Below are 23,192 nucleotides of genomic sequence, written 5' to 3'. Positions count from 1 at the left end.
CTTTAACAGCTGAAGCATATCAAGCCTGCTGTTACTTCTGTAACTCTACATTTTCAGAATGTTTTAGAAATTCACCTACTTTGAGAACAGCAATAATGGCTTGAATAAATTTTGCCCAATGTTCCACTGAAGCCGTGCTTTGAGCAAGTCATGATCTCACTTAACCCTTCTGCATTGTGGAAGTAATAATATTTGTCTCTTTATAAACAACATCCATATGTGAACATAATGAGCTCTCTTTTAAGAAAATGGAAGAGCCCAAGTGCTTGTTCTGTCAAAGAAGCCTTGCTGTCTGAGCAGGGTCATGCTGCATTCTCTGAGGATAATGACAGTCACAGTGTTTGGGTAGTTACATTTGACCAAGAATTGCTCCTGCAATTATTGACTGTTACTTTCAGTTTTCAAGTTCAACTAGAAATTGACAGATACTGTGAAAACATTGCTTAAATGCTGTAAACAATGGTATTTTTATCACAGGCTGTCTGTAAACAGAGCTGTAGCTGAGTAGGACAACAAACTAGGACAAAATGAAGATTTTCTTCATTATAAAACTCCATCTTTGAATTTTTTTTTTTAAATGCATGCAGTTTTATTTTTCAAAAATAATGCTTTTCATGTCCTTTAAAATAATTTTGCTGAATAGTTTGGCTGAAGAAACTGGTTTTGTGCTCGATTTAATGTGAAAAAAAGCTGTGATTCATTTATTTTTATAGTGAATTTCTAGTAATTAAGGCTGCAGAGCAAAGCTAGAAAAGATATTTTTGCATAACTATGCATGATTGTTTGCTGGAGTCTTTAGAAAGCCTGACTTAGTAACTGTGAGGCCAAATATCTGCTCACGTAGTAAGGTCAAATGGTGGAGAGGACTTGGTGTGTGGCAGGGAGAGAAGAGAGCAACAGGGTCAGTCCATGTCAGAGCTACAGATTTATTTTCCTTGTCTTATTGGGGGAAAAAAATCCTTATGAAAATGAGAGATATTGAAAATTAGGGACAGATCAAAAACTGGAAACTAGGTAGAAACCTAGTGTATTTCTCATTGTTCCTTGAATACCAGATTACAGGTCTGCTACAGGGACAAATTCAGTTTTATTATATCTGTTTAGTACTCTGAATTATTGATTCACAGTAGAGACCTGTGTGTGTGAGACAGTTTCAGATGAACCCTTAACCTTGCCTACCTTGCATTTACTCAGTTACATGTTTTGAAGGACATGCTCATGGAAATGCCATGCCCTTCATGCTCCTGTTGAACTGGCTGAGAGCACTGTGTGCATCCCCCAGGACACAAGCAAACCTAAGAAGTGAATTTAACCATCCATTCTGCTTAGGATAGATCTATGGGATGGTCTCCTGACACCAGGTTTTTAGGCAGCATAGGAATATTGTGGTCTTGAGGCCACCCACAACACTGCACTGATCATTGCAGTGCCATTTCCTGGCACCTGTAGGTGTTGCACGTGGACATGCTGGGTGAAACAAGGTGAAGGAAACCCAAGTAGCTCGCTGCAGCACTTGAGGAATGGTATAGCATGAGTTCAGTTCCCAGAGTATGTTTAGCAGCACCTTATAGAAACCTCTAAACATCTGGCCACAAACAGGCAGCAAGAGGGCACCTCACCCTTAGTCCTGCCTGGTCATAAGATTAAAACCTCCCAAGATGGAGGAAGAGGTGAACATTTCTCTCCAGAAAGGCTCAGACCTCTCTTTAGGAGTGTGAGGCAGAAGAAAATACCCTCCACCTTCTAAACTGATTCATATTTATCAAGTGCTTTATAGTCCTTGCTTTAAGAGTGCCTGCACTACTCAACTGATGCTCTTTAGACTCCTGCTGATCTGTAAAGCCTTGGGAAGCAGCTCATGAGATAGCTGCAAAGTGTGTTTCAAGAGAGTCAGGTCTGCTCACATTTCATGCAGTTAGCAGGTTTGTGTCTGTGCTGTCAGCAGGTGTAATCGGAAGCTGGGTCTTGATTGCTCTTCGTGCCTAATTAAATAGTTTGTAATTATAATGCTGAAAATACGGTTTTCTAAAACACTTAAATTCTGTTTACCTGAAAGCTTAGTGTTCCTAAACCATCCCTCTGCACACCCACAAAACCAGCAGTGGAATAGAAGAAATCAAGGGTGGGGTGAGGGGTTTGAGTTTCTTTTTGCATTTTTCTTTCTTTAGCTGCCCCAAAAGTTAGCGAGTCCTTTGATAGGAATATTTGGAGATGCTGCTTACATTTTTAAAATATGCAAAAGAGTACAAATCCCCTTTCAGTGAATTCCAGTGATGAACCAAGAGTGAAGGGTTTGCATGTCCTGCATAGAAAAATAATTTGCTTTACTTCTACCTCCTGCTCAACATAGTTACTGATTTCAAGTTTTTATCTCAAATCCTCTAACACTTCTTCCCCACTCTCTTTCTACTCATTAGCATCTTCTCTCTGCTTTCACATTCTCAAGCATTGACTCTATTCTCCACCATTACCCTACAGAGAAGGCAAACTGTGCCCCTCTCTTAGAGATTCACTTCTGACTGTGCTTCCTGGTCTCCTATGACTGAACACTGTTAATGCCAGCTACTTGAAAACATCGAAAACTTAGCCAGGCCTGCTTCTTCTTTCTTGTTTCAACTCCAGTCTCCTTTTTTCTTTATCCTATGTCTTCCTTACCTCCTGAAATACCTATTCCTTCTTACTCACCACTCGTCTCTCCCCATCAACTCTTCAACCTTTGCTTTCCTCTACTCTTAAAATAGCTGAAACCTGGATTTACCTGGGATTACCAAGTTTGTGTTCTTTTAGCAACCATTATTTTTACAGCAATTCCTCCTCCCCTCACCATTCTTTACCACACTGCTTCTAAGCAGAGTGAGGGAGCTCTTGAACTTGGATTCTTTTGCTGTCATCCAGACCTTTCTCTCCTTTCTCAATAGTTTTTAAAAGTCCAGAGGGGCAGATTGAGAAAGGCAGTCTGTTTATCCTAATTCATATCTTGCAATGCACAATAGCTCTATGAAGTGTGAGAGGATCTGAGGGTGCTGATACCTTTCCAGAGCAAAAGTAGAATGCATCCAGAGTCAGCAATATAAACACCTGACTCCTGCTCTTTAGCATTTAATGTCATCAGAATTGACTCTAGCATGTATGATTGTAATGTTTCTTTCCTTTGTTATTTTTTTTTTTTATAACTGGGGATGTCACATACATATATTGCTGCTCTCTTTGTCGCTGTTGTTGTTTCTGTTTATATATTAATTCTGTCTATACTAATGAATGTTTCTGGTGTCATGTCCTCTGACATAAAACAAATCTCCATAATGTTGTCTTTTTTCTTCAATATTCCCTTTCTCCCCCTTGAAAAATATCCTAAACTTACACCATGGTTTTTCTTACCTTGTAGCTCCCCCACAATTTGTGGTGAGACCACGAGACCAGATTGTAGCCCAGGGTCGAACTGTGACTTTTCCTTGTGAAACTAAAGGGAATCCCCAGCCAGCTGTTTTCTGGCAAAAAGAAGGGAGTCAGGTAAGTTGCAAGCACTCTAAGTCTTTCAAGTCTTTCTAAATAGTTATATTATAAAATTTTAAGGAAAATTATTTATATAATCTTTCACAGTTTTCATCTTTCACAGAAATTTGTCTTTTTAAGCTATCATTATTCTTTACTGAAATTTGTGTCACTTTGTTTTTTTAATATTTTGAAGGACACAGAGGACATTTTAGTTATTGAAACCTGTGCTAGGCACTGTATAGATGAGTAGAAAGAAACAGTATATATGTTAAAGGCTTTTTGTTCTGAAGCCCCCAACAAACAGGTGGTGACACAAGCACAGTAGATTAAAAAAAAAAAAAAAAAGGTATGACTCAATTTTGAACTAATCAGAGCCAGTAATTACAGTTCACAACCTGTCTAGACATTATCAAGCAGAATGTATCCAGCAAGCTGATTTGCATTGGGTTTTTCTCATTGGGCATACAGGTTTTGAACACAGAGATGCTTTCTTCAGTAAAATTGTCTCAAGAAATTTCCAGATCTGACTGTGGAAATATTTACCTGATCATCTTTGAAGGGAAAATCTGTGAGGCAGCAATTGGTGCTGCCATCAGCCCATACTAACTTCTATAGCTTAGTATTTGAATGTGATGCCACAACATTTCTTTACTGGAGGCATTGTGTGTACCAGCTCACAGATGAAATAAGAGCTGAACCACAGATCTGCTCTGCCCCACCTGCTTCTGATTCACCTGCTCAGGAGATCAGAAAACTGGTCCAGAATGACAGGACCTGGCTGGCATCATTTTATGCTTCACTGTCTTGGTGGCTTACAAAGACACAACATGATTATTTTTTATTATTATTTTATTATTTCATTGTCTGAGTGCAAGCTTAACCTTCAGTGTGTATCTCTCAGTGTAATATTTAGAGAAATTTAGATCTAGCCTCCAAGGATCAGATCCTAGAAAAACACAGTATTGTGAGTCTCACTAAGGTGACAATTTTTCCAAAGGGAAGATAGAATAGCATGTTGAAATTCAAGTAGGTAGTACTGATGTGCTAGCAAACATTTCAAACCCCTTTCTTGTAGAGCATTTTAATAACATGGTAATGTTTATGTAAAGTGAGCTTATAGTGTCACACTTGAATCTAATAAAGTGGACATCCATCATGCTGTAATAAAGAGAAGAGCTTCTAATTAAAGTAGGACATCATTTTCAGGATTAAAGTCATTTAGCGTAATTGAAAAGTGCTAATACTCTATTTTATCCTCTTCCATTGGTATCACTTCAAGGGTAAAAACATTTTAAGGTGAAAATGCATCTTGTGTCTTTAATTGAAAGTTATTACCTACTGATTGTACTATGTTGAAGCTGCTTAATTACAAACCTGGAAAATTAATTACCATATTGAGAATCAGATCCCTGAGGGTTAGAATAGTCTTTTTTGGCAAATAAATGCAACATAAAAATTGATACTTGCATGGTTTATAATCAAACTTTGAAACATGGCTCAATGTGGTTTACAGCATCCTCATGCTAATCTTAATTGATCATCAGTGAAGGTTGGGGTTGCCATCTCAATGTATAGCTTTGCAGTGAGATGCCACAGAGTGAGTTTCCACATAGTGTATATCATCATAGCAGCAGAGAGGGGAATTTTTGCCAAATTGCAGGACTTTTCACCTTAGCTTTCCAGCTATAAATTGTTGCTTGTCTCTACAATGTGTTTCTGCTTTTAGGGGAACTGTATGCAGCACCACTTGCAGTGTTCAAAGTAATGTTATACAGTCATGTTACCCCACTCCAGTTGGGCATTTCTGGTTGTGAATCTGTTTCTCAATCCTGCGTTTTTGAGCTCAACCAGCTGGGAGGGAGGGGAGCTGTTCCCTCCTGAGTAATTTTTTGTGCCAGCTTGTGTATAAACAGCTGGTCCTTTGTGCTTGGTAGCCTTTTCCCCAGGGCCAACAGCCGCTCGCCGATGACACGTGCGAGGGCAGGGCGAGTGTAACCCTTAGACTGTGTGGATTAAATTCTTCCTTGAGATAAATTCAGTGGTACCACATCAGGGATGGCTCTGGTCCCTCTGTTTGCAGCCCAGCATGCCACCATTGTGCCCAGATGAGCAACCCCACAGCCAATTAAAACCAGTGAAATTGTGAAAAGCATTTAAAAAGGAGTGGTACTGTAATTTAGGACAAGTTATAGTTCATAGTTATCTGGTCTTTGAAGAGAGGAGTTATGAGACTGATGAACTCCTCCTGATGTATGGAATATTCACTGGGACACGATACCTTTCCAGAACAGAGAAGCAATACTGAAGGCAAAACAAGGATTGATTCCCCATTCTAATGGAGTGATAAAGAGGGTTCTGGATTCTTTTTCTTTAGGAGTTTAATCCTTGCTCTGTCTTTTAAATTCAGCTTCTTTTTACACTTTACATAATGAGTGATAAATGAAGTCAAGATCAGCCATGTCTTCTTTCTCATAATATTTTAAGTTTTTTAATAATATTCTCCAGTAGGTATCTTGTGCCAAGCAGAAGTTATTCTGAAAGTTTCAAGGTGGTTCAGAAAACAGGGCAATTACTTGAGACCCACTTAGTTCCATAGCCTGAAATTGTTTGAGAATTTTAACACTTTTTTTTTGCTATTATCAGACATGTTTACTGGGTGAATATTGATTTTTGAGGAAAAATTTCCTGTTATATATTTCTTAAGCATTGCTCGTGAAAGACAGTAAAAGAAAAGCCTAGTGTGATGAGGAGCCCAGTAGGATAATACAATTATAAGGGTACTTGGCATGTTGGTTCTTATTTAAAGCATATCTCTTTCCTTTTGCTGCCAAAACCATGGAGATAAAGGCATTTTTTTCACTTAAAAATAGAATTTGTTTCTTATTTGAATTCTTACTTGTTTATTAAGGAGTTTGTTGCTTATCAGTTCCAAATAATTTTTGTTAACCATCAAGGTCTGTTTCAGAAGAAATAGATCTGCAGAAAATTTGTTTAATACTCTTCTCTGCACTTTTAGGTTTTCTTTTTGAGTCAATACAGACAAGCTTAAAAGATTATTAGGGAGTCATCATTAGAAAGCAGAACAGAGCTAGACAGAGCTGCAGTAATGACTGAAAGCTTATCACGGCATGGTAACAGTGTTTTGGGGTATTCCTGATGCAAATAACTGTATTTTTCAGGAGTCTTGTTGAGCTGACATAAAATCCAGACCCTATTTTACTGGAATTCCTCTTGTTTAATTATTGTTTAAGCTATTCTCCTTTCTGTCTCATTGGGCAATGCTGCTGACCTTTCTCTTCACATTGCCTCCTGTTTCCTGTTCTTATTTATTCACAAGAGCTGTGCCAGAGGGTGTAACTTTTTCCTTGAAAGCACAGCTCTCACCACTAAAACCTTTTCAGGTCTGTAGTATTGATTCATTCAGTCCCTCATCATATGCAATGACTACTAGAGCCATTCCAGTTATTATTATTGACGTCTCTCTTTCCTCCAATCCAGCCCAAAGGCTAAAACTAATCTCCCTGTTTTGTGCTAACTGATACCTTATCCTACATGAAATTATTTTTTTCTCTCTGATGATTTCCACATCAGATTAATACCCCTTCTCTTCACCCTCCAGGCTCTATGCTGCATTTCTGCTTTGGTTTATCACAGTTTTAATTTCCTTTTATTTCTCCTTTAAACTCTCATGCTCTGCCAGCTTCTCCTACTTTATGGCATGCCCTGTCTTCCTCCCAGTTTTACTTATGTGCCATTCACTTACTTGCTTCTTTTTTCAGAACATTTTCACAGCCAAACAATAGTGCTCTGCTCTCTCAGGTCTCTAGGATTCAGTGCTTGCTGCTAGTTTTGTAGTGTTTGCTGTAGTGTTATGGCCTTCTGGTTTGATAGCTGAGTTTATTATTACAATTGCATTCAGAACGAAGACGAATGTGTCACAAATATAAATCACTCAAGTGTGATTGTTGGAAAATGTCTCCTTGCCTACAGCCCAGTCAGAACACAGCACTGTAAGCTGTAAAAAGGCTGTTTCTAATTTAGACTGTGAGTTGCCCAAGGCAGGGAAAGCAGCTCTATGTGTTCATAAAGTCAGAACCATACTTACTTTTTCTCCTCGATTATTTATAGTACTTTTAAGGAAAAATCATTGTCTCTGTAGCTGAAGGTAAAGTGGTGTTTTTGTGCTTTGAATTGATGTGAGATGAATTGTCTTTGCAGAACCTACTCTTCCCAAACCAGCCTCTGCAGCCCAACAGCAGATACTCTGTGTCACCAACTGGGGACCTCACCATTACCAACATCCAGAGGTCTGATGCAGGCTACTACATTTGTCAAGCACTGACGGTTGCTGGAAGCATTTTAGCAAAGGCTCAGCTGGAGGTTACTGATGGTGAGCTCTTAGAAATTCCTATTGTTTTTTTTCTTGTCAAAAGTACTTTAAAAGCAGTGTAAATAAAGGCATACGAGATCACATAAATCATACAAGTAAATGGACAATTTTCTATAGGAAATAAAGTGAGAAAAGGCCTCTGTATTTGTCTATGCAGTTAAAAAGGTATCAAAGTCTAGTTTGCCTCTTGCTTGCATTCTGGAGGTTTGTTAACAATGGAAAAAAGGGACAAACCAGCTTAGGTTTGGTGAGAAATGAAGCTGCTTGCTTTGCTAGAGCTAGGAGAAGACTGCCCCCCCCTCCCCTGCAAAAAAAAAAAAGAAAAAAAAAAAAAAAGAGAGAAATGGAGAATTAATAGGTTTATGATTAAAGTAGTGAAATGGAGTGCAAAGAAATGTATCTCGATTCCCACCACTCTCCAGCCCTATCTTAGACAAGTAGAGGGTGTGTCCTTAGCTCAATTAAATCAACACAGTTGCTCTGAAGGTGGTGGGTGCTGTAGGTTTAGAATGCCTACAACATGTAGCCCTTTAGTCCCTCCATGAATGAGGCACCTACCTCAGGCACCTACCTGTGTTCTAAGAATGCCTCAGTAGGGGTAGGTGTGAAAAAAGTAATGAAAATCCATAGGCAGAGAAGAATTTTAGGGAAAGGAAAAGAATTACATGGTCTGTCTTGATGCTTTTCATTTCAAATTTTTGGGTTTGAAATTCATCATGCCTTGAGGTTTCCTATCTAGAAACATGAATCCTTTTCATGTATCAGGAATCCTGTTGATAACCCTCTTCCTCCTATTGTGGATAGAAGGCAGTTTGCATCCTTTAATGTTGGTGAAGAAAACAAGAGAATCCCTCTTATACTCTGGAACAGTGGCATTCCCCAGCGTCATTATTCCTTATCTTAGCTGACACATTAAATATCTCCTGACAGACTTTGATGAATTTTTGCCATTAAAACTGTTGTTATATGCAGAGGTCTACTTTTACTGTTCCCTTAGAGACCTGCCTGCACCATGAAAGTTTGAAAAGATGTCTAATTTTGAATAATCTGCCTTTTCACAAGAGCATATTCATCACAAGTGACAGGTAGAGAGGTTCAGGCTCTTGTTATAGAGGTTTGAGCATTAATTTGATGTCTTTTCTTTGTTTTCCAAAAGCTGCTTATATTTTTATGACAAGGGGAAATAATTTCTGCCCTATCCTTGAATCTCTTCAAGCACATTGCTTTTCTGTAGTTTCTGGAGACTAAACACTTGGCTTTGCTCTGCAATCTCTTTAAGTCCTTTCTCTCATGGTCTATGACAAAATGATGCATTTTCATTCAATTCAAATTTAAATGTAGATTAAAAGGTCATTTAAAAGGAAAGGAAAGGCAATATTTTTTAATATCTGTCCATAGTGCTGCCTGATTCAGGGCCATGAGGGTGATTGGAATAAATAGAACACACAAACATTGGCTGGGAGGACATTGAGCTGTTAAATGGTCACACCTGCTGATGCTGCACAGATTTACAGCAACAGGCGCTGAGCGGATCAAACCAGGTTCAAGGATGCTAGTGATGAGAAATTTTTCCTTTTGACAGCCAAGGGCTTTGGTCCACCTTTATCTGTTCCTTGTGGGGGGAAAAAAATAAATCCTAATTGATCTCTTTGGAATTTTCATTAGTTTGTTTAGCGAGGCAAGAGGAAGTGTCCTGGCTGAAATGCAAGCTCATCTTCAGTTGATTCTGATTAAAGGCAGCGTGCATTCCACATTAGCTGGTGGCTCTGCTGAAAGAGTGCAGGGCCTGCCTTTCTCAAATGCTTTCCAGAACCCACTGTCAGCATGATCATTATGAAATAATACAAGATTGCTTTATAGAAATACCATTTCATCCTGGAGTCAAAGGGCAGGTGAGGTCAGAAGAAATGTGCCAAAACAACATTGTGGAGCTGAGATTATGTGAATAAATGTACCATTAGATCACAGATATTTTTTTAATTGCTTTTAGTTAGGAAGTTAACCATAAATGTCGAAATAATCTGTTTTGGTTGATGCTGAGCAGAAGTTATGGGAGCTAATGACTTTTATCAGTAGGGAAATCTAATTTAATAGTTTTAAGAATATAATAAAAGATAAACACTGTGCGTGCTAGCTATATGCTTAAGCATTAGTGTTCTAGTTTTTGGCTGGTGATTTCAGTTTTACTTCCTAGCCCAGAATTTTTCTGTTTGGTTAATGATTTAATAATAGTGGCAAGCCATCTTTTTCATTTTGAACACATTTTTGTTTGATCCAGAGTAATTTAGATCCAATTGAAGTTCCAATACAGAATGAAAACATGTCATGTGCAGAAAAACAAGTGCTTAATTATACCATATATAGCAGTGTTTCAGTTGTTACATTTTTGCACTTACAAGTCTTTACTGGAAATATTTTTAACTCAAGTGTTCACATGAGAAGAGATTACTAGCTGTGATGAAATGTGCTGAGTTGAGTGATAATTTTGCTGATTATGGACTGTGCTAAGAGCCTTCAGCGTATTTGAAATTCAAATCTTGTATTTTCTTGAAAGGCTATCATGTAATTCACTGTCTAATGCACATCTGGAAAAGCAAAATCATTTTAAAAGTTGAAGAATCATAGCAATCCTTTCAAACCCAAGAAATGAATATGCAGCTCACTATCTTAAAATGACAGATCTTGCCAATAAACCAAGTGCTTCCATCTCTGTCCTTGTGTAATGTAAAGGGAATAGTTTCCAATTAGTATTGTGTCAGTATTTGTCAAGCATGCACTGAGTATTTTGGAAATCTTAAATTCACCTCAATAATTATTAAGATTTATTAATAAATGTTTCACAGTTTATTTGTCTACAAATCTGACCACCATGACTCTTAGCCCTCATCCAAAGTATATTACAATCTCAAGTGTGACAGTTTCAAACAGGAGGAACTCAGAACTATTTCACAGCTTCCTGTGAAGCTCTCTTGTGAGAACAAAGACATATGAAGGATTGATCTTTGTTTTTCCACCTTCCAGAGAGAACCCTGTCCTATCATAAGTGTTCATCATGTGAATTTCCTTACTTACATCTGATTTTACCCATTATTTCACCAGAAAATTTTTTTGAAATTTTGATTTTGGAAGTGCCAAAGTAAAGACTTCATTTTGTCTTTCTCTTATTTTAATTTCCATTGCAATTTGACCGCATATCCCCCAAATTTAAATATGTTTTCATTTGATCCAAACAGCATTTGTGGTGAATAAACTGTTCATGAATAAATATAATTTGTTCTTTTCCTATATCTTCAAAAATTAGGAATCTTTTAATTTTTCAGTTACCGGAATAGGCAGATGTTGGCATCTTGGATATTGGCAAACAGTTTAAAAACCATTTTTAAAATTAAAGTAGTTTTGAAATCAGCTTCTGGTATACCTTACAAATATGTTTGCAGGCCCACAAAATGTTTTTTGGGCAACAGATATAGACATTTCCAGTAGGAGAAAACTATATAAATGGAAAGTAAACATTATCATGTTTTAAAAGCAGCTAACAATCCCCACACCATTTTGTGGCTATTTTTCACTAGCCTTCACTAGCACTAATGCTTCTTATATATGCATCATTTTAAACTCTAACCAAGTTTTGGATCCTTACTAATGAGCACCTAAGCAGTAGGAATGCAAGCACACACATGTTTTAGGGAAGATTTACAAGTTACAGTTGTGAAGACAATACAGCCGTTCACAGATCAGTGGAAACTCTTAAGTGTTCATTTAACCTTTAGCCTTAGTGTCATGGAAACCTGTAGTGGTCTTTCACCCATAACACCCTTGAAAATGAAGATTCCTTCTGGCTAGGAGGCTTTCAATTACACTATTGATCAGAGCTATTTAAAGGATTATGAGCTCCTCATTTGGGCTGTAAAAAAAATCTAATTGCATGCCAAAGAACAATATCTGTAATGCAGCAGGTTTTGAAAATACCTACATTGCTACACATATGAAAGACACTTAGCAAATAACTGCAATGGAATAGCTAGCAACTGAAATAGTTGTTCTTCCTTAATTTTAGCTACCTAGAATACTGGGATTTGCTGGTTTACATTAAATCCAAAGAATAACTTGCACAGTTAAGTTTTAATTTGAATATACTCATGCTGCAGCTAGCCTGATAGTACATTTGAGCTGAGATAAATTTTTATTTCTCCAAATGTCTGGACTATGTAGTCATAAGGAACCTTAATGAGATTAAGCATTTTGTATCATGATGAAAATGCATTACATTTTTCTTGTTTATATAGTGTTTCCGGTCCTATCTCTTAAGTTCAGTGGGTGATATTTCAGAATTTCCAAAATAACTTTTGCATTCTGGTGTTAAGAAATAATCTGCATTGACTTTCTCTTTTCAGCTCAAAACATGTATTGGCTTTCTATTTTCAGTTTCAATTTCAATGAATGTCATGAGTTCACCCTCCAAGGTGTGGCTCTGGCAATATTAATGATTCTGATCTTTGTGAATCTTATTAACAAAAAAAGATGTAGGCAGTATTTTTGCAACATTAAAATTTCAGAAACAATGATTTTAGGCATAAAATGTGCCACTAGCACATCCATGCTATGTTTTATTTATTAAATAGCATGATGAAAACACTTTGGATTTGTCAAAGGTTCCAGAGGTTTGTATCTCAAAGAGCTCAAATACAACAGAAGCCATATTGCATCATAATAATTTGTTTCCACTTCATTGTTAGAGTCAGGTGTTGTATATGGACTATGATTAACAGATTCTCAGCTAGAATAAATGATTCAAACTCAATTGACATCAGCAGAGGCATGCTAACTTGTACCAGTTCAGAAGTTAATCCTTCCTGCTACAATATTTAATACCAGACACACAATTGTTCAGTTGTTCAAAATTTAAAACAGCAGCAGTATGGCTGGTAAATATATAAAAGTACATTAAAAGGAAAAATAATTCTCTGTTCTGTTATATTGATTTTTTGCAGCAGTCCTAGCCTTGTGTATATTCAAGTATTTCACATTCAGTTTGTATAAACACATTCTTCAGAAACTAAGGTTATATTTTGCTGCTTAACAGATGGCTCAGAAAAAGGGTTCGACAACAGAATTATTTGGGATAAAATGATCTTTCAAGAAAAATTAACATGAGCATTTTTTGCCACATCTTCAAGATATCCCACTGGTCATAGAAGGATGCTTACATGCAGCCATTCACTCTTTCACTAGTTGTTCACTAGTGTCCTTTATTCAGTATTGCAAGCATGTAGATGTAAATTATCAGGGGAAAAAATATACAGGAGTTCATGGCTTTAAAAGGTGATGAAATGGTTTGATAAGTAAGCTGTTAAATGGTCTGATTGAGTTTGAGCTTTTCTCTGCTGGAAAGAGCCGTGCTGTCATTTAGATCCCTCAGATTATGAAAATGTTTTGTATAATTGTTAGATATTTTTTCTGGTGAAAACTTGCATATAGGGTAGGAGTGAGGGATGTGGTTGGTACCCAGGTTAGAATAGCTGCAATGTTTCACTTTTAATTCAACAGATTTTCTCTTTTAGACCATAAATTGGGTAAGCAGTTAAACACATTTTGATGAGACATCAAAGGTGTGTTTTAAGTGCTTTCCCAAACTGGAAGAAAAGAGTGATGCACTTCAATTCTCTGAATCAAGGTCTTAATTTTCATCCTATGTTAACCAGATGAGCCTGATGATTTTTGCTAACAGATATTTTTCTACCTACATGTTATTTTTCAGTGGTGAAATAAACTCTCACTGAAACGCTTTTCAAATATGCCAACTAAGTGATAACCTCTGTCTATGGCTGCTCCAAAAATAATGCTTTTAGCCTCTTAGATGCTGACTTAAAGCTTCCTAAAACTTACCCTGCATGGTGGAAGAGGGCTCACAGCAGCAGCAGAGGATGGTTAAAGGTGTGGATGCCAATGCCTGTGCCACTGTTTCAGTCTTGACAGATCGGCCTCCGCCCATCATCCTGCAGGGCCCCATCAACCAGACGCTGGCAGTGGATGGCACAGCTCTGCTCAAGTGCAAGGCCACCGGCGACCCCCTGCCTGTCATCAGCTGGCTCAAGGAGGGGTTCACCTTCCTGGGCCGGGACCCTCGCACGTCCATCCAGGACCAGGGCACGCTGCAGATCAAAGCTCTGCGGGTGAGTAGTGGCACACTGCAGCTCTTGCTGGGTGTCCCAGGCAGCCCTGCCGCCTTCCTGGTGTCTTCAAAGTTAACTTTTCTACTGTGAAACCACTTTTCCACTTCTCACCAACTCATTATCCATTCTTTGCCATTGTGTAGGAAAGGGGAGCAGAACCGACTTCAGGTATTTCCATGAGAATTCCCTAAAAACAGAGTTGATATTTATAATCGTATGTATGTTGCAATAGAACATGTGTGCTGGGGATAGATAGAAATATAAAAGAACATTCCTTCCTTATCTTTTCAGTTGGTCTTACCCTGAAGCCATTGGCCTCTCTGTCAAAACTTAGAGCAGTTCCTTGGAAGCACCTGACCGTAATTTTCCAAGTACTTGTGCTAGCACGTGATCTGGAGCTCATCAGGGTTTGACCATGTGCTTTCTCCATCAACAACTCATCAGTCCCGAGCTGGCTGATTTATTCCAGTGTTATGCTTCCTGGAAATGTTCCACCAGGCTGCAAATGGGAAAACACAACTAATATTGTAGCATGCGTGCGGTCATAAGCAGAGGGATTTCTATTAAAAATTAAATACCTATTTTAATATTTAAATTTTTACACATGAGACAATACAATCTTCTATAATACTTCAAATAGCATAATGCCGTATATTTTGGTAAGTATTTCATCACTAATCTCTTTTTTGGCTTTTAATTTTTCCCTGTTCAAAGATAAACGTGTATTTGTATGTATTTGGACAAGCATACATATGGAAAAATAGTAAGTTAAACACACTTATTTGTCAAGAACTTGAAGATAATTTCAGAAACCATTTAATTTAGTAAGCAGAAATGTCTGCACTTAATTTTGCTATCCAAAAAAATGTCAATAAACATAGTACTAATGACAAAAAATAAAGAGCAGCTTTGTTTTCTGATACTGTCTCATCATAGAGGAATTGTGAACTTCCTTGGAACAAAATAGAATTTATTAAAAAATTTATGCTAGCTTGCCTTGGGTAAACAATTTGTCGTTCCTCCCTGGGCTGAAGGCAGGTTTAGGCCATGAAGGTTAATGCATTTTTCCTGTAGAGCTGGATTAAAGAGTGCGCTTGAATAGTCAAGATTCCCCAGTAGTGTTAGAAAGCAGCAATTAAAGGTGGAAGCTTAGTGATTTCAAACAAACTTTCAGGCATTGATGATGGGCTTCTGTGGAGTGTCCACGAGGCAGAAGCTCTTGGGATACCTGTCTGCATGCTGCTGTGCAAACAATGAAATTGCTTCTGAATCGTGCCAGCGCATTAATCTCACTGTTAGAGGCTGTGTCTGTAAACTAAAGGAAAATAAAATTGCTTGCAAGAGAAGAAAACAGAATTAGTAGTGAGTGTGGTTCTGAAAGGCATGAGGATTTTATTGATCCTTAAGTGGCTTATTCGTTGTAACCAATTTACCTTAAAGGCTCAGAAAGGAATTTTTTAGAAACCCCTCTATAGCAGTAATGTGCACTGCTTGTTTGACTGAGATTTAAGAACAAAAATTACACAGAACCATAAACACAAATTTTCTTCTATGCCTTGCAAATTTTATGAATTAAACATGGATTTAAATTAGGAACGTTTAACTTTTCTCTCAGGTTTACCTAACTAGCACCACTTGCTAGAGAAAAAAAGCACCACAAAAATGTCCAAGTATGTTTCCATCCCCAAGCTCAAAATAAATTAATAATTGCCACTCACATGTCCTCAGCCTTCTGGCTGAGGGTAGATTTAGATTAGGTATCAGGAAGAAATCTTCCCTGTGAGGATGGTGAGGCACTGGAACAGGTTTCTCAGAGAATTTGTGGGCTCCCCATCCCTGCTCAAGGCCAGGTTGGATGGGACTCTGAGAAACCTAGTTTAGTTGGATGGAACTTTTTTCAGCCATGGCAGGGGGGTTGGAATGAGAGGATCCTTAAGGCCCCTTCCAACACAATCCATTCTCTGATCCTTTTCTGCTGTTTCTGTTACAGCACAATCAAATGATTCATGAGCCTGCAACAGTCACATGGGCCACAGTCATAACATGGAGATTTTTCTGATCAGCCAATCTCTCAGTTGCCCTGAGGAAGACAACTAAAAGCTCTCATATGTCACTCATTCACATCCCTTCAGACAGGTCAACACTGATGAAAAACTCCCTTCTTCTGTAGAAATGTGCCACACCAGGATTAGACACCTGCATTAACTGAGGAACAAAACTTTATTTTATTGAATAGTGAAGATTTTTCTATTCACCTCCTCTGTTTTTTTTTTTTTTTTCTTCTAGAGCACTAAAAAAGTACAAATAATTGAATTACCAGCACACTAAATCTGTATCTAATCCATCCACAACCTGGAAGTTAGATAATTTGCCATAGCTTGCAAGAAGCAGTGTACTACCAGCTTGCTTTGTATGTTGTTTGCCTTCTGCAAGTTACTCTGTTGTGTGCACCACATACCTCATTGACTATGCTGTGCACCATCTGTCACAGTAGTACACAAATGAAGTTGAGAGCCATAGCCTTGAGAAATATTCCCCATTATCCCATAATGAAGAATTATATATTTAATAAAATCTCCAAGGAAGCAAAATAAAACACTGCTTCAGAATGCTGTAAGGCTCTCTCCTCTGGAAAATCTCTCCTTTCAAGAGTCTCTCTCATTTCAGTAGCAGCTTTATTTTGAGTCTTTGAGCCATTGTCAGAAGGGTTTTCATTATTGCTTGTATTTCACACAAATGACCATCTCCTGAAATGCAAGTTATGCTCATTCAGACAATTGAGCTGGCATAAATGAGTTGTTTCCTCCCCTAAGAATGGTACACTGCAGTCTCAGTGTATCTGAAGGAAAATAGCAACAAAATTCATACATGACAAAGCTAAAAAATCAATTAAAGTATATATCTGCAAGTAATCTAAAGAACATCTTGGTTTTTTTGCTGTGACATTCATCCTGAAGAGTGATATATAAGGGCATATGCTACAGTGCCAATCTGCATTTAACAGAAAGCCCATTACAATTCCTTAAAGTCCAATAAAGCTTGTTGGATGCAGTTCTCTTTACATCAAGTCATGTGATGGTGAATAAAATTCTTCTTAATCACTAGACTCAGCACTCTCCTTTTTCTGCTTCCACCTCCAGATTACCATGCTTTATGCCTCATGGAAGGCGAGGCATGTTTTGTGCTTTGTAAAGTTACCATTTTCCATCCATCCCTATAGTCTTTACTTGTTCCTGACTCAGAAATCTTTATTTTAATTTTAAGCAGGAAATAGGAAAACCCTTGGCAAATTTTGTAGTAAAACAGTTTATACAGCGATGAGATTAATATTGGCATTCTAATTCAAAGCAGTTTCCCCAAATAAATTTAAAATATTTGAACTGACAAGGGAATCAGAGTAGTTTTATACAAATCACTACCAAAGGGCCTTGCAAGCCTGAAATAAAAGCCTATGTGAAGTGGAAGAAAGGTAAGCATGGTGTAGGATCTAATTCAATGCTGCTGTTTGGAAATTGCTTGGAGGAATGTCTGTGTAGAGAGAGCCAGTGTTAAGTTTCAGCAGCATTTGTATGTGGGGTGTATGGAAATTACTTCATCTATCATAAGAGTCTAAGGTGATGTAACATCCTTCCTGGCACTGGAAGCAGGACCTCTGGGTCCTCATGGGATAATGAATGCTGTGATTTTACCCTCTAAGAGGTTAATTGTTGTTATATTGTTACCTGATTTCACCTGCATTTGTTGTAACCAGTGCAAACCCTGGCACTGTCAGTGCTCCATTTTGGAGCATTTACAGTACTGGTACCATTAACAATATGAAAATTAGAATTAGTGAAGTATTAGAAGCAAGTAATCTTATTATAGTTCTCTAAGGGCAAGCCACCATTAAATGATTGTTTGAAAATGTCTGGTGCCTTCTAGTCTGGTGTAAAATGTAGGCTAAGTCCTTCTTAGCAAGGAACATTTAGAAAAAGAAAATAAGAGTAAACTCAGCTGATTCTAAAAGGTTGTTAACACTGCCCTTATGCCCCTTTTATGTCCAGCTGTCTGATACTGGGACTTACACTTGTGTTGCTACAAGTTCCAGTGGGGAAACATCCTGGAGTGCTGTGCTGGAGGTGACAGGTAAGCAATGCCCAGGGATGTGCTCCACTTGGAGCAAAGTGTAGACCATATGACAGCAGTCATATGATTCAGATTGTCATATAATTCAAACATGATTCAGAAAGTCATATGATTCAAATGATTCTAGAACTTCTGGACTTGACATGGAGAAGTTTTGGAGGAGAAGGCTGTGTTCCTTCACACACCTTGCATTTCATTGCTATTGTCTTAAAATGCCCATCAAAACAGTTTTCATATTTGTGTCAGTGACTGCAGTATGCTTTAATTCTTCTAACAGGAGTATTAATAAAGTGTGGATTTATCCAGTAATTGGCTTAGGCAAGAAAATTCCAAAATGCTCTCTGTGAGCAGTTGATTCGGATACAGGAACTTTCTCAGCAATGGGGTTTTTAGTATTTTATGTACATTTCAGCAAACTGGGATTTTTTGCTATTCTTTCTTTTCTTTCTTTTTTTTTTATTTAATATAGTTGTATATAAACTTTTAAGTTTTGCCTTTTTTCTCTTTCATTATGTACTTAAAGAATGATATCTCTTCATCCAAAAACACATGGTAGTAATGCAGTTGTTGACTTAGCTCTTTTTAGATTAAGAACACCCGTTCTGCTGATTTTGCAGATGTTTGCCATGTTTTTCATTTTAATCTTCTACTTTTATCAAATTATATAACCGAGGATAAAAACTAATCGTTTTGTATTTGCCCTTCACAGAATCCGGTGGAGCAACAGTCAGTAAAAATTATGATATAAATGACCTCCCTGGGCCACCATCCAAACCTCAGGTCACTGATGTCACTAAGAACAGTGTCACCCTGTCCTGGCAGCCAGGGACCCCTGGAAGCCTCCCAGCTAGTGCATATATCATTGAGGCTTTTAGGTATGTGAATTATACCACTTTTTAGCTCCTTTCTTTCTAATTTTGCTTAAACCCTGGTACCAGGGTTTTGTGGTGTTCTTTTGGACTCTACATATATCATTAGAAGCTCATTAAATGACTCAACTGCATAGAAGACATTGATTCATATTCTTTACATTGATTTTTTGGTAATTTATCACTTTTTTCTAAGTGATTAATTGAAGGACATCTAACTATTTCTTAAGGTCAACAGGAATATAACAGAACAATGCAGTAATTATTTGTCACTTTTCCCTTAACATTGATGATCAGCAAGATTCTCCTGTGGGAATGCTGCAGGTCCTTGGCTATCATAGTACAGATAATATGGAAATAAATGGGTAATCCTGAAGCCTCTCTGCAAACTTTAATTCCTGCTCTTGTTAAAGCAGTACCTATTAAGGAGTCAAAGTGCTTTAAATGTCTATTTTTTAGTGTTTTAGATAGATGAAAACTTCTATCTGAAAAGACCAGTATTGATAATTTAGGATTTTATGCTGCAGCCTGAGGCTGTAAAGAATCCAGGTGCTCCCCTCCACACAGCAGCAATTACTGTGTGGTACAAAAGACCTCCTGGGCTGTAATCCAGTAAGGTTTTTTTTGAGCACAGGCCATACTCTGACATGTATCTCTAGAACATTTCACCTTAAAATCTGCAGCTTCCTAAGTGTGTTCCAGATATTAAAAAATGGCCAATACTTCAGTTCATCTCAAAGTTAAAATTCATGCAAGAATTTTTCATAATTACATGCATGCAAATTTTATCTCAAATGCTACGTAAAGAATAGTATGATATTTGCATTTAGTTGGTTTTATTCTAGAACTTACTCTTTTCTAGAACTTACTCTTTAAGCACTGTATTAATGAGGCAATTCAAACAACATAAACCTTTTAGCTTTCCTTTACTCTTTCCTTTTAATATATTTAAAGATTTTTTTTATCAGTGCAATACTACAAAGCATAGTAAAATAAAATTCTCTTTAAACTTTTCTGATGTTTCACTCTAGATAAGCTTTAATGGGATCCCATCAATAACTTTTAAAAAGCAAGACATTTTCATTAAAAGCTGTTCTAACAATCGCATTTGAAATCTTTTCATATGGTGGGTTTTAATCTAATTATAATAATAGTGAATTGAAAATGTAATGACAGAAAAAATATTCATATACTTTCCTCCATTTCAACGCATTTTTTCAAATTTTTTTTTAAACTTTGAGTGTGAATTTTGTTTAAGTAGAATACTTTTCTTCAAATGACAGTTTATTGGCATAGTTTACTTAGCAGTGTAGAAAATTATTCTTCAAGAGAACTTTCCTTTCTGAGGCTTTTGTTCAAGAATGGCCTGTTTATCATTCAAATTTACTTTACAGCTTTCTACCCTTTCCTTTTGTAGGTATTTTAGAGAAATAATAAAAAGTTTTACTTTTATTGCAAAGAGAAACACTTTTGACAGGTGCATTATGGTTTTTAACCATAACCAAATATTTTTTATTTCACTCCACTTTTGCTACTTTTTTCTGCACTTAGAGTCGATCCAGGGTTATGAAATAGATTCTTTATTTTTCTGTTGTATTAGTTGATAACCTTCCACACTGTTGTTGTTGCAGTCAGTCTGTGAGCAACAGCTGGCAGACAGTGGCCAACCACGTGAAGAGCACCCTGTACACCGTGAGAGGGCTGCGCCCCAACACCATCTACCTGTTCATGGTCAGAGCCATCAACTCCCAGGGCCTGAGCGACCCCAGCCCCATGTCAGACCCTGTCAGGACCCAAGGTAAGGGGCCCTCTCAAGGCTTGAGCTAAAACAGAAAGAAGGAGCTGTGCCTTGGCTGTTAGGTCAGTCTGGCCGTTCTGCTTTACACTCTCACTGGAGGAATCCTGATTTGATCTTAGCCAATAAAGATGAAATAGCCCAATGTTTGCTGCATCAGTCTGGGGTTTCAAAGAGAAAGGTTATGTCCTTAATCCTTTGTACGGTGTAGACCTTTTGGTATGCAGTTCACTTAGACTCTATTTGCCCCTCGTTTCTATTGAAAGCAATCTGAGTTACCCAGGCTTTTCTGAAAAGCACTCTGAATCCTCTCTCCTCTCCTCTCCTCTCCTCTCCTCTCCTCTCCTCTCCTCTCCTCTCCTCTCCTCTCCTCTCCTCTCCTCTCCTCTCCTCTCCTCTCCTCTCCTCTCCTCTCCTCTCCTCTCCTCTCCTCTCCTCTCCTCTCCTCTCCTCTCCTCTCCTCTCCTCTCCTCTCCTCTCCTCTCCTCTCCTCTCCTCTCCTCTCCTCTCCTCTCCTCTCCTCTCCTCTCCTCTCCTCTCCTCTCCTCTCCTCTCCTCTCCTCTATGTCCTTTCTTCCTCTCCATTAGTAGGGATATATTATAGCAAGTGTTTATAACACTGTGTTTAGAATTAGTTTTAATCAAAAGAAGTTCACAGCATGTGTTGAGCCAACATTTAGGCTAAGAATTCATGTAAATTAAGGCATCTGCATGCTAAGAATATATAGAACTATTCTGGAAAAGGTATGGGCCTTCTATTTATATACCTACATTTTTGAATTTTTGTATTAATCCATTGCATAATGCAAGAGAGAAGGCTGAAGTGAAATCCCTCATTTGTAGGGTGGTGGTAGGGCTGGTAGCTGTGATCCTCCATTGCTCCTGAATCAGCTACTGAAGTCTGTTCACTTAGCATCAACCTCTAACTGAATATAATTACCACAAACAGATTTCCCTTCACAGCGTGGATTTTTTTTTGGCTTTGACAAGACATTGCTTGAATACTTAATTCAAGAGTGTAGTTCTGTGTTAAACATGTCATAATACAGAAATTCATAATTCTTTGGAATCATAATTTTTCAAATCCAAAGTAATAGATCCTGTCACAGTTAATTAAAAATTAAATCCTCTGTCTCTGTTTATTGTCATTCAGAGACTTCTGTCTCTGAAGATCTGAAGGTGCCCATGGAGAGCACATCCTGAGTCTGTCTCTAGCATGTGTTGTATGTTGTTTGGGTCCTTTGCTGGATGGAAAGAGATAAACAAGAGTAGGGTGGTATTTCTTTATCACATAGCCATCCAGCCTCCCTCATCCCAGCCTAGTCCTGGATAAATCTGTCCTGAATAGTTACACCCTGAAATAATTATGGCTGGAAGAGGAAAAACAGAGCTGCCTTCTCAAAAGCTGGAGGAGTGAGTTGTGCAGGGATTTTATGGCCTGACTATCCATGGAGTATGACAAGTTTCCTTCTTTTTTATTTTCCCATTATTATAGGGTGACTCATGCTTTTCAGTGCAACAGCCTTTTAGTCTGCATAACTTATCACCTAGGTAAAAAAAACCCCAACTTTGTTTGGCATTTGAGTGTCAAGTATAGACTTTTTATCTGACATAGTGACAAGCAATTTGATTTCAGTAAAAACATGTCTTTTAATTAGCTCCAGCATGTGTTGCAGCTTCCATTTCCAGAAGCTGTTTAGCACTCAAGCACACTGAGACATGTACAGGATTTATAGCTTCTTTGCAAGCCTGCAGTTTAATAGAATTAAATCATAAAATCAATTGAAAATTAACATAATGTTTTGATGTGATTTCTAATTATGCCTGAATTTAATTCAGGCTCACAGAAGAAGCTGACACATGGTGCAAAACCTATTCACAGTGGCCATGGAGAAATAACAAAGCAGCTATAGCAGTGCTGGATAATAATAATTTGCAACAGGTGTCTGTGGTAGCTTTAATAGCTGAACATTTCATGTCCTGGTGTTCAGTATAGCAAATACAAGCAATAAAATTTCAAGTAAATTTTCATCAGTGAACTGCAAGCAGATAATCAGGTACTATCAAAAGGTTTACCTTATTTGTGAAATAAAGACAGACAAATAAGTAACTAATCTAATGAAGGAGTTGATTTCTTGTTGCATTATTAATAAATGAAACTATATAATAAAAAAAACTCTTCCAAAAAACTATATATATTCCAGCATAACTTAATCTAAAATGTAGCCATGGATAACTGTAGGTTTATTGTACCAACAGTCATAGTTTTTTGTGGATAGAATGATCATCCTCCAGACCAGTCTGAATTACAGTTTTATTTTATAATATCTCTGTTTCTTGGCTGC

At 37.7% G+C, this 23,192-nt stretch overlaps 1 protein-coding gene across 1 annotated transcript in view; it reads left to right on the top strand.

Moving 5' to 3' along the window:
• ROBO2 (roundabout guidance receptor 2) overlaps positions 1 to 23,192 on the top strand; it is a 428,840-nt gene that overhangs the window by 320,409 nt on the left and 85,239 nt on the right. The window contains exons 7-12 of the mRNA XM_056497313.1: positions 3,386 to 3,510; positions 7,714 to 7,885; positions 13,853 to 14,058; positions 18,102 to 18,183; positions 18,893 to 19,058; positions 20,684 to 20,850. Coding sequence (XP_056353288.1) covers positions 3,386 to 3,510; positions 7,714 to 7,885; positions 13,853 to 14,058; positions 18,102 to 18,183; positions 18,893 to 19,058; positions 20,684 to 20,850 — 918 coding nt within the window. The remainder of the gene's footprint in view (positions 1 to 3,385; positions 3,511 to 7,713; positions 7,886 to 13,852; positions 14,059 to 18,101; positions 18,184 to 18,892; positions 19,059 to 20,683; positions 20,851 to 23,192) is intronic.

Source organism: Oenanthe melanoleuca, chromosome 1 (genome assembly GCF_029582105.1).
Source record: "Oenanthe melanoleuca isolate GR-GAL-2019-014 chromosome 1, OMel1.0, whole genome shotgun sequence".
NCBI classification, from domain to species: Eukaryota; Metazoa; Chordata; class Aves; order Passeriformes; family Muscicapidae; genus Oenanthe; species Oenanthe melanoleuca.
This window is presented reverse-complemented; position numbering and strand designations above follow the sequence as displayed.